General features: G+C 34.5%; 2 protein-coding genes across 2 annotated transcripts in view; both read left to right on the top strand.

Moving 5' to 3' along the window:
- LOC127874321 (probable thiopurine S-methyltransferase) overlaps positions 1-12,341 on the top strand; it is a 195,058-nt gene that overhangs the window by 89,585 nt on the left and 93,132 nt on the right. The gene's annotated exons all lie outside the window — the stretch shown is intronic.
- LOC127872253 (uncharacterized) lies at positions 6,041-6,841 on the top strand. Its single transcript, XM_052415583.1, has one exon. The coding sequence runs from the start codon at positions 6,041-6,043 to the stop codon at positions 6,839-6,841; it is 801 nt and encodes a 266-aa protein (XP_052271543.1).

Below are 12,341 nucleotides of genomic sequence, written 5' to 3'. Positions count from 1 at the left end.
GTGGCATAGAGGTGACATTCACTCCTCCTTTTTTTAAATTGCACTCCTCTTTTTTCTATCTTGTGGCCACGACTTACTAACTCGTGGCTAGCAGTTAGCTTTGTCGTGGCCACAAGATAGAAATAAGAGGAGTGCAAAACTAAGTAAAAGAAGAGTGCAATTAAAAAAAGAGCGGTGCAGTTAATAAAAGAAAGGGGCATTAAACAAAGAGGAGATTATTTAAGCTATCTCGAGATCCCGACTAAACTAACTCGTTGCCACGAGTTGTTCAGCCAATCGAATTGTTGCATGTGGTCGTTCATCGTGATCTTTATACAAAGGGAAGTAATAATCACAGTAAAAGCCCGCTCTGACCAGCTATATATATATATATATATATATATATGCGTAGAGAATATTTGCACACGTTGCGCAAAATTTGATTGGCTGATTAACTTGTGGCCACGAGATAGCAAAAATGCTCTACTCTTTTGTTTAATGCACCGATCTTTTTTTTAATTGCACTCCTCTTTTACTTAGTTGTGCACTCCTCTTTTTTCTATCTCGTGGCCACGACATATATTACTCGTTTTGTTCATTGGTTCGTTTCTTTGTTCATTGATTCGATCTATCGATCGTTCGTTCATTCATGAGTGCGTCCGTCCGTCCGCCCGTCCATCCTTCCATCCATCCAGCCAGCCAGCCAGCCAGCCAGCCAGCCAGCCAGCCAGCCAGCCAACCCACCATCCATCCATCTATCCATCCATCCATCCATCCATCCATCCATCCATCCATCCATCCATCCATCCAACCATCCATCCATCCATTCATCCATTCATCCATGCATTAATAAATTAATTAATTCATTCATTCATTTATTTATGTATTTGTGATTGCTTTACTTATTTTGTGTTGAAATTTGAAACTTTATTTTAAATTGATAATGTGTTCCTATTTTGTTTGTTAATATCCGTGTGTAAAACACACATTTTTAAATAATAATAATAAACTATAATAAACGTTACGATTCGAAATAACGTCAATAATTAAAAATATGTATTTAATAGAAACGCAAACATAACAAAGATTCCAACACATGTATTAGCCGTAAAGACGATTGTCATCGTTTATATAATGCACTTCAAATAAAACTTAAAAGCTTTACAAGTGATGCGTATCCTACGGAAAACCCCTTTCGAAATAAGACGAAAGAACATTGCTCGTTTTGCAATTGCAAACATTTGATGGTGTGCGTGCGCTTAATATAGATTTATATTAAACACAAACATAGCGATATTTATTTTTATTGTTGTGAGTTGCTATGTATTTCTTGTAAACGTATATTATATTCACGTTTGCACCAGTTATTACTCAAACATTGACTATGATATATTTGATGTATCTATCGAGTCAGGGCTGCGAACCACAATTCTCTACAGTCCTCTGGCATTAGCCGTTTGTTGCAGGTGAAGCCAACCTTCGTGATATCACATTGAAGGGAAAGTCATGTGTTCTCTGGAGGTCTCTTTAACGCTTGCCTTGAGTTTCCCCTTAAGCGCCTCTGTTTCACAATGTCCATAATTTAAAATTTAATGACACGACTGAGATCACATGGGAACGTCTGTATTACGTGAACTATAAATTGTATTGGTTTATGAGTTATGAGCAACGATGATATGATATGGATACTTGAAACCGAAATGAGGACTGCGTTTTAAATAGCTTCCTTGAGGAAGAGTTATGCGTGTTTATTTACGTTGATTATTAAGCATTACGTTATAATAGCGGTACGTCTGTGCTTTGTTTACAATCCCCATGTAGAGATGTGACTTTTTCCGAGCTTAGAAAACGTGAAAACAAGGTTTGACTGGTTCCGAGCATAATGATAGGGGTGGTAGCCGAATGTTCTGTATTTAACCCCCGCGCGCAGACTTAAGTGGTTCCGAGCAGAGCGATAGCCATGGTAGCCAAGTTTTCTTTGTCAGTTAGCTCCGCGCAGAGATTGGACAAGTTTCGAGCATAATGATAGCGGTAAATGACGTCTCTACCACCCCCGCGCAGAGGTTTGACAAATCCCGATCTGAGCGTTAGGGAAGGTCGCTCGGTTTGCTTCTTCAACATCCCTCGTGGAGAGATATGACCAGTTCTAAGCATAGGGATCGGGATGAAAACCAAATTTTCTCTGTCGAATACCTCTTCCCAATTATTTCACTGGTTCCAAGTAGAGCCATGTTTGCTATTTTAACAACATCTCTCTCAAACTTTGACTGGTACTGAACATGACAGTAGGGGTTTGGATCGACTTTTTTCTTCTACTATTCAATGTGTACTTGCTTTTATTAATCCGTGTACTCGCTACCGTAATTCTTGGTTCCTATTCGATGGCAGTATATCAGTTATTTGTGCTACTTTGTTTTACATGCTTTTGACCGATTTGTTAACGTCTATCAAACCAAAACTCGGAGTAATTTCAGATTTAATTACAATGATTAGTTTTGAAGTATGCGCTTATTATCTAAAGTAGTTTACTCGCCATTAGTATACTACCTGTAAGTTTTAACGAACTGTTTATCGCGTGACGCATATGGCTACTCGATTGAAAACTTTACATATTAACCACAGTAAAGTTTGTCGTGTATTTATTGAAGTTAAGCTTTATAACTTCAGATATAAAATGGCGGACTCTAGTTCGGACGTAATATACGATTATTGCTTCAATGTCTGCGAGGAAGACAATGTCAACAAGGCGGCATTGTTCTACTGTCAGCAATGTTCGAAAGGATACTGTGATAAATGTGTTGAAAACCACAATGGCCTATTTAAGAAACACAAATCGTTTGGATGAAATGAATTGGATAAGTGGCATGCTGTCAAGACAGCATTGGATCTCCTGCAGAACTGTCAACAACACCCCGATCATCGCATTGAGCTATACTGTGAAGACCATAGGAAATTGTGTTGTCTTCTGTGTCACCTTTACGATCATAAGTAAGTTGACAAGTTTTCATTTTTGATTATGGGTAAAGGGAAGTAAATTCAAATATGAAGGAATGCTATTTGTTTGCTTGGGTTTAAATTCGTTAGAACTTAACGATGCATGTAATACAATCGGTGGAATTATTTTTCTAAACAAAGTTGACAATAAGGCAAATAAAGTTTAATACATCTTAAACTTTGATGTTTTTATCATGCAATAAACTTCGTGTTATATCGTGCAATTTGGTGTATTTACGTTACACCGGAATTATTCTTATATGCTGGTAAATCAACGATAGGTTGATCAAAATCAAAACAAGATGTGGGTTAAAATAGTATGACCGACAAAACAAATGCGTCTATGTGGTGTCGAGGTGAAGCGAACGCTTTTATATCGAAAATCCTAGGTTCGATCCCCGCGTTGTAACTGTTTTTACCAACGCGTTTTGCTGTTATACGAATTTTATACTCTTTTAAATAGTAAAGTTCTGTAAATAAATACATTAAATGGCATTATAATTTTTTTAAATGAGTGTGAAAAAGGCTATTTATAGCCAATGTCGAAGTATCCCTGTTTGTAAAGATTGTAGATAACGTGTTTTTAAGTCCAATTTTATGTGAGTAATTCCTTCTTGTTCTGCGGACGCTTGATTAAAACATATTGTTTGTTCAAATTTGAGTTCATAATGAACTTCAAACCATTTTCAACATACACATTAAACTACTCTATATGGAACATATTTACTTGAAATATCAATTCGTAAGTAAGCAATATGAACTGATCAATGTGAACTAGTTCGTTTTGCTTACAAATGATGTACTACACGTTATTCATAATAAGATAGGTGAATAAGAATACGATATAAATTTTTGCAAAATCTAACATTCACACCCGCAGCGTTGTAATGGCATATAATTCAGTGAAAACGTGGTCAACTAGCAAATGAGTCTAAATCTTTTAATGTGTGCAGTGAAATTAAAATATTTTTTTCTATCAAGAATAGATCATAACAAATTTATATATTCAATTGTGTTATTGTCTTCTGTCATGTGCTTATACTTTCTTTTGTCAATGTGTTAAATCTTATTTCATATCATAAATAAATAGATAAGATATAAATGTATACATACATAATATCTAATAAGTAAGGATATAAGATAAGGATAGAGGTAAACCAGTAAACCAACCGAAACGGTCAACTTACCGGTTTCATTTTTTTGGAAAAGGTTAACCTATTTTTAGTATGTTTTTTTTGTGCGCGTGACATAATGTCTACTTACGCTAGCTTCTAGTCAGAACACCAACGACGGTAATAAATAACCTGTCAACAAACACAGTAATAAAGCAATAAATTAGTACTTGTGTGGTTACAAACTGTGGATACGTTTGGATAATTGACACTTTTGTTTGGTTTAACTCGCACAAATGTAACTTGCGAACTGCGGGGATAAGGAGCTATTAGCGTAGATGTAATTGACACATTTATCTGCGATACAAATCAGTTGCGACGTTGGGCGGCTTGTTTTCATTTGTTATGCCCCCGGATCGAATGATCGGGGGTATATTGTGTTTGGCCTGTCTGTCTGTCATTCTGTCTGTCTGTCATTCTGTCCCAAAACTTAAACCTTGGTCATAACTTGCAATCATAAGGATAGCAAATAGATATTTGGCATGCATGTGTATCTCATGGAGCTGCACTTTTTGAGTGGTGAAAGGTCAAGGTCATCCTTCAAGGTCAAAGGTAAAATATATGGCTTCAAAGCGGCGCAGTAGGGGGTATTGTGTTTCTGACAATCACATCTCTTGTTCTGACATTAACCAACACTAATAGCTCGCGAAAGCGGTTATTATTAAAAATTGTATTATAAGTAACGTACGTCATCAACTATGCAACTACCACCGTCTGAGGCAAGATTTAATCAAGAAAGCAAATAATTAAAGTGATTGAATTAAAAACAACACTCAAATAGTAATACAAAATAAAATCATTATCTCCACGCTCCGAATTGGAGCGGGGGTTTATGTGGTTATCTCCGCTGTCTGTCCGCCCGTCCGTCCTGGCCACTATCTCCTCCTATACTATTTGCGGTAGAACCTTGAAACTGAAACACATGGTAGCTACGAGCATATGTGCGACAGTGCACTTTTTGGAATTTTGATCTGACCCCTGGGTTAAAAGCTGCGGCGTGGGGATACGCGTCGGCTGCGGCCGCGCCATTTCTAGTTATATTTAGTATGCATGTAATTGCTTCGAAGTTAAGTGGTACAGTTGGTTAAAAACTAAAGGAACTAGCACTATTTTAGCGATACGACGTGAACGTGCTTGTATAAGCGGTCCAACCAAAAAAATAAAATAATGACACATGAAACGGAATATTTTGCGGTTCTTATAACGTTTTACTAATATGCTTCTACGCAGGACAAATACATGCAAGATCGAACCTACATTTAGAGAACGATTTACATAATTGTTATAATACATGTGTATTATGAATCTGTAATGGCCGCTAATGTAATCAGCGCAAGCGATCTTAAATTACTTTCTTATCTAAAGAGAGTACGTGTTCGAGCAACATGACATTTGTGAGTCTCTTTTTATATTGTTTCTTTTTAAGGTTGTTCAGTTAATCGGTTCATAACCGGCTTCAGTGCAAGGTTAACCGGTTAATAATTGTTTTAACCCGTTGCATCACTGATATAAACTGTTGTTATTTTGTTTACTTATGAACATAACAATTTCTTTGAAACAAACGGTTTTAGAAATATTACAGAATAATCATATATTTTTCATATTAACATCATTTTGTTATACAAGCATGCCATATCTGGTAAATATGACTAAATGTAAAGTGATTTCTAAATATAATGAAACAATGAACTTCATGAACCATAGTTATACTGACCTTCAACTTTGTTTGACATTAAATTTCTTAAAACTAAGTCATAATGACCTGGGACTTCGTTTTAAATTTAATATCTTTGAATTGGTAATTTTAGTAATAAACGTAGGCTTTCATTATAGTAATGTATTTGTTCTTCAGAAAATGCAACAAGATAGTGCAGACAGCGTAAAAGGCAAATACGATGAATCAGTCAGATTTTCAGCGATTAGCCACAACCCTTGTCTCGGAACAGCAGAAAGTGGGTACACAAATCGACATGGCTAACGAATGCATGCAGAAACTGCAAGAGGCACGTGGCAGAGCGCATACAGAAATTCAACTATTCCGCATGAAAATGAACGACTTGTTGGACCACCTGGAGGGAAATACTATACAGTCTCTGGACACGCTGCTTATTACATTAAGAAACCCTTTGAAATCCGGCATATGGAAATGCTCAAAGCTTAAGGAAGACTTCAAAAGTATGCAGGAAGCAATTAAAGATTTCGACTGTGGCAGGCCCAACGTAAATATATTTATTGCACATTCTAAACTCACCGAAATGATTTCAAACAAGCACACAATATTAAAGGAATTATCTGCCAACCGAAATGTTGATATGACTTTTGAAGGTAATCCCGATGTTGAGAAACTTTTATCAGGCCTCAGTGTCCTGGGTAATGTAGAAGATTTAAATCGAAATTTAGAAATATGTTTGTCGGGCGAGATATTTCATTGTAAAGATAAAATGCTTCTCAGTGTCAAACTGCCATCAGATAGAGGAACCTGTGATATAAGTGGCATAATTGAACTTTCTAGTGGAGAGCTCCTTTTGGCGCATTATGAAAACATCAAAATGAAGCTGATTGATATGCAATACAAAGTTGTCGCTCACACAGACCTACCAAGCCAGCCAAAAGACATGTGCAGTTTCAGTCCTACTGAGTTCGCTGTTACATATCGTGAAGCAAGCATGATCCAGTTCCTCACTGTCAACAAGTAGTGTTAGGCAGGACACTTACATTTTAACATAAATGTAACGGAATCGCATATTCTAAAGGGACTGTGTTTGTTTCATCAGGTAAAGCCTTTTACCAATACAGATTGGATGGTCAGGTAGTAAGGAAGATCTACGAAGATATTTCAGAAGGATTCACAGGTACGCTTTCTAAATTGAAACATTGAATTTCTAAAACGGTTGAATGAGTGATGTCTTATTTGGCTGACAACAATTTGTACTGTTCAGACGCTTGTGATACTACATAGCATTAATTACACGTATTATGAAGAAACAATAATATGTAACGCAATACTTACAATAAGTTCTAAATTGGTACAGTTTGCAGAAATCATACCGCAATTTTATTCAGAATTATGTGTAAGCCGAATTTCTTCTATTAGTATAATTATCCATTTTATCTGTACTTATGTAATGCACATATAATAACGTGTCTCTCTCTAAGACTTTTGAATTTTAATTCTTGAATACCTGTTTAAATGTTCGCTAAGCAAGTTTATGAACGAAAAATGAACACGGTTTTAAATAAATTATCATGCAATTAGAGGTTACAAATATGTTAGAATGTGCCTTTAAAACATCACGGTTTTACCTATTGTCTTTGTGCGAAGATGCCGTCAAACTTTCTATTTCCGACTGATCGGTGGTTTATTTAAAAATATGTTTAGGTTACTTTATTTATTTTATTGCATAAATCGATTCGGCTTAGAATTGCTTTTAGAAAATGTATGGTTATAGGTGTCTCTATGTGCAAAATGTTGCATTTATTTTTGCTTAAAGTTGTCGCTTTAACATTGAATTATAAAGGAAAAATATTTAGTATATTATGACATTGCGCAAACCAAGCCCAGTCACAAAGGATCTGTATTTTCATAAAATCACCATTTTTGGGCGGGATATTATGCGTTTCGGTCAGTTTCAATTTAGGAGCGAATTTTTTAGAAAAAAAAACTGCGTTTTCAGAGGAAAATAATAAACAATCGTACAAAAACTCGTCTTGAGCATCTAAAATCGCAACAATGTGTGCTCAAAGAACCCATTAACCCGTTCAAATAGTTGTTTACTTCTATTTCGACATAGCTTTTAACAATAGTCCAGTGTTTCATTGCATATATCGATTCCGCTTAGAATGGCTTTTAAGAAAAAGTATTTTATGGGGTCTCTATGTTCAAAATTTTGCATATATTTTCTCTTAAATGTGTGACTTAAACATTGAATTATATAGGGAAAATATTTAGTACATTATGACCGTTACTTGTATCGTGGTGCTTACCAATGCAATGGAAATAAACTTTCCGCTCACAAATTCAGTATGACGATTCGTATGTTGAAATCATATTTAGTGAAACTATACCAAAAGGCACGATCGAAAACTATAATAAAGCCATAGTATTAATAAATTAAATAAATATTATGCACAAACCAATTTTGAATCGACTTTTATTCCATTTGATTAATTGACGCTTTTTAATTATTTTTGATTTATTTTCAAAGTTAAATAAAACGAGTAACCGATAAAAAGGCGATCCGCGTCTAAAATAAAAGTTTGGTTGAGATGAGGTGTCTTTAATCAATATAAGTAGGTATCTCACGCCTGTACATATATTGTCAGCACAAATAATGATCAGCATATTTGACAGACTTCTATGCGGGTTTTGGAGTCGAGTCGGTTAGAAACCTATAAGAAATGATTAGTATGGTTTACTTAAAGCGAGTATGTACTATCGTATTATAGTTTTTCATACCAGAAAAACGTTGATAAATAAAAACTTGAAGACAAGTTCAGTAGGAGTAGAACCAGAAAATAAAGGAAATCAAAGTGTCATTTAATTGCAAATAAGTGTGTGATGTACAGCAGAAAACTCCTTTATGTACACAAGACACTTTTTCTGAGTATTTTCGTTTATAAAGACACACAAACACAATTTTGGTCGTACAAAATGTACGAGTAAACGTATCAGTGAAAGAGAAATAATTGTTTAATAATTGTATGTTATATTAATCGGTCATATTATGTTTGTTTACGATTGCGAGGAATAAAATGTGGATTATTTAATCGTGTTAACTCTCCGTACGAATATGTTTAATGGTGCGTTCACTGGTTGCTAACGTTAGTAGATTGTAAATGAGCTAAACACTTTTTTATTAGTAGTACATACAGAAAAGACCCAATGTGTTAAGGCGTTTGATCCACATGCACCGAAGTCAAATACCGGTTAGAACAACTTTTTCCGGTTATTAAGCTTAAATGGTTAATTCTCTGGAATTAAGTCTCTTTACTAAATCATTACAGACGTATGCTAGCATAGATCGATACAGAGAAATTCGAAATTCTCTTTAAAACAAATCTAACAAATCTAACACATCAATGGGAATTTAACATCAATACAGAACCGTTCTTAATAATCTGCATACGAATAGTGAACGATCATCATAATAATCTTATATCTCTTTCGCCTGCGTGCGAACTGTGCCGCGGGAAACAATGTAACATTTAAATGCTAAATTTAGTGACTATGAATAAAAATCTATCATTATTTTAAATTTTGTATTAGTCATTTATTGTAATCTGTTAAACTATCGTGCATATAAGCCGTCGATAAGCCTATTAAAATGCAGCAACTGTCGCGAAGGACGCTATTATTTAGATGAAAAAATGTGCGACCGTTTTACCCCTGTTTCCCATTATGCGGTTTTGTTTATCCTATATTAATTGGCATCGTGAACACATATGGTTACATAATATTTCCTTATTAGCATAATTTCATCGACAAATCTTTAATTCGATCATAATTATATTGTTTTGCAATGTAAATATGCCTTGCAAAATTATAAATATATACACATATAATGTGTCTCATTGATTCATATACAATTGTCGTAATTAACAATCAAAACACTTATCTAACCTTTATTTGCTCGCTGGTTACGTTCAACGTTGACATTCTTCTTGTACTTGTAGCAGCGATCATGTGTCATCGACACTATTCGTCGTATTTTTCTTAAAATGTTGCAATACTGATGCTAAATGTCGAAACTAACGCTATATGTCGGACAACCGAGTAGGCGATAAGTATGAATTCCCGATCAGTCAGTGTGATCCAGGAAAAAATGTCATTTAGCTATATTCTCTCTTTGATCGTTTATTCAAATATGGATTAACGCAAACCTTCAGCTCTTTAACTGCGAGATATATGGTGAACAAACACTTGTGGGTAACTCGAGGTCGAGAATATAATTCATTTTTTTATTATTATGCCAGACTTGAGCTCAGCAACAAATCTACTGCATCCGCAAAATTGTAAATGTTGTCTGTCTGCGAGTTGTATGTAATAAAAATAATATATAAGAAATTTTCTTTAAATCTGGTCGACGATTGCGTGAGCCATGGTAAAAACCAACAACAACACCAATCAACACCATATCAATGACGTTTTTACAAAACACACTTGCACTTGAGCGTTGTTCCTCTGCATCAAAATAAATACATGTATACATGCTTTGGTGCTTGGGAAGTATTTTGCTGTTTTGGTTTATACACTTTTTTGATGTAGTGTCCATTTTAATGTTTATATAATTCTTACGATTTTCGTCGTCTGATTCGAGGTATCTATTTGTATTTTGGTAGTACTGTTACCGTGCCATCACACGTGGTTGCGTTTGTAAAACAGTGAGTGATAGTCCATTGGTCTGTCGACCGTCTTAATATATTATAGTCCAATGTTCTTATACTACCAGTATATTAACAGTAGGAATAACACAGGTTAGTACACTATTAACCGGTTACCTTTTATTTTCATCGTTATCAACCGATTAACTAAAACTAAGAAGCTAAAAAACGGTTAAGAATACTTTTATATATTTAATAGTGCACGTACATGCACGTATATATACTATCTTTACAAGCGAACGTCGTTTATGATCGCTTACGTTGGTTACATAACCATGACCCTATCATGTTCATGATATCAATGAATTATTTTTCTCCGCTGTAGCGTACTTATGCCCTTTTTGACTCAAAAATACCCTTTTTATATAAAATGTTTCTGTGGTAATCTGTGTCTCCTAAAAAAAATATTGTTTGATAAAAAGTCACAAACAAACTTGCTCTGTCTACAACCTACGCTCAGAGATTTACTGATTCCGAGCATAGTGCTAGGAGCGGTAGCCGAATCGCTGTCGTGTTATATTGTTGGTTAAAGTCTTTGTAATGTTGTTTAATACTTAATCACGGTATTTAAATATTAGGTATAGGATTTACTATTTTACTGTTATTACTACATTGGCAGGAATTGTACCTGTACTAAAATGCATTGCGGAAAACTAAAATTGAATATAGTGTGCCACAAAGAATAAAAACGAGCATTTTGTATCTCGTTAAATCTATGTTACCATACCAGATCTAGCGTTCAAAGTGTGGCTATTGCTATAAGGCACATATTGATTTGATTGATTTTACGAAATATTGTACGAAATATTCGTTGACTTCGAGTATTTATTTTACTTTAACGAGTGTTTGTTTTACAATGTATTTGTGTTTATTCGTCGTTGAAGCGCATTAACTATTTCAATCAGTTGTTGACCACATATTGTCAGCTTTACATTGATTTGAATGTATTTTATCCACCTTGTGTTGACTTTTTAACCTGAATCATCATTAAAAAACACAAAACACACAATTTGTACTAAAGTTGTAAACAATACGCGCTCATCCCAACTATTCTACTTAAACGTAAGGTAGGCGGATGTCAACTTTAACCTTAACTGTATATTTCAACTGTTAAAGCTGAATATAGAAGAATGATATTTAATAAACATAAAATTTGATTTGTTGCCAAACGTCCATCAATGTCGATTTTGATTACAATGGTTATCATATGAGAATCAAACATACCGACGGCTGAACCGCGTTTAATGCTAATTGTCGAAGTATCTTCTTTGTAATCAGTGATTTCTGAGAAATCTAAACATCAATTATACTATACATGTGGTTTTGCGCCAAAAGTTAGAACCAGTCGAATCTGGCCGAGAAACATATTTTTTTTACTAATGAATTGACAAATTGATATGTAAAACGATATATTTCAGTATTGTTCATACAACTTTCAGCTATTTGCTTCATGTATGTGACTCATGTTGAGATAAGTACAAATGTGTTTTTTGTTGGACTGTTTAAAGGCTCGATGAATTACGTTCTTCACGACACCTATGTCTAATATAAATGTCAAAGTGTATTACATTAATAGAAATATTGCGCTCTGCCGGGAATGAAAATAAACCAGTATTTAAGTCTACAGTTTATCAATTTCTAATTGTATTTCCCGGATTATATGAAAGAAACATAAATACTCGAAATCAACTAATATTTTGCAAAATATTTCGAAAAATTAAGTTAACCAATACAAAATCAGTGTACCTTATAGTTATAGCTAAAATTTAACGCTAGATGTGTTATGGTAACAACGATTTAACGATACAAAATGCT

The sequence above is a fragment of the Dreissena polymorpha genome, chromosome 3, assembly GCF_020536995.1.
Source record: "Dreissena polymorpha isolate Duluth1 chromosome 3, UMN_Dpol_1.0, whole genome shotgun sequence".
Classification (NCBI taxonomy): Eukaryota; Metazoa; Mollusca; class Bivalvia; order Myida; family Dreissenidae; genus Dreissena; species Dreissena polymorpha.
The sequence above is the reverse complement of the archived record's forward strand: the minus strand, read 5'-3'. Positions and strand labels throughout refer to the sequence as shown.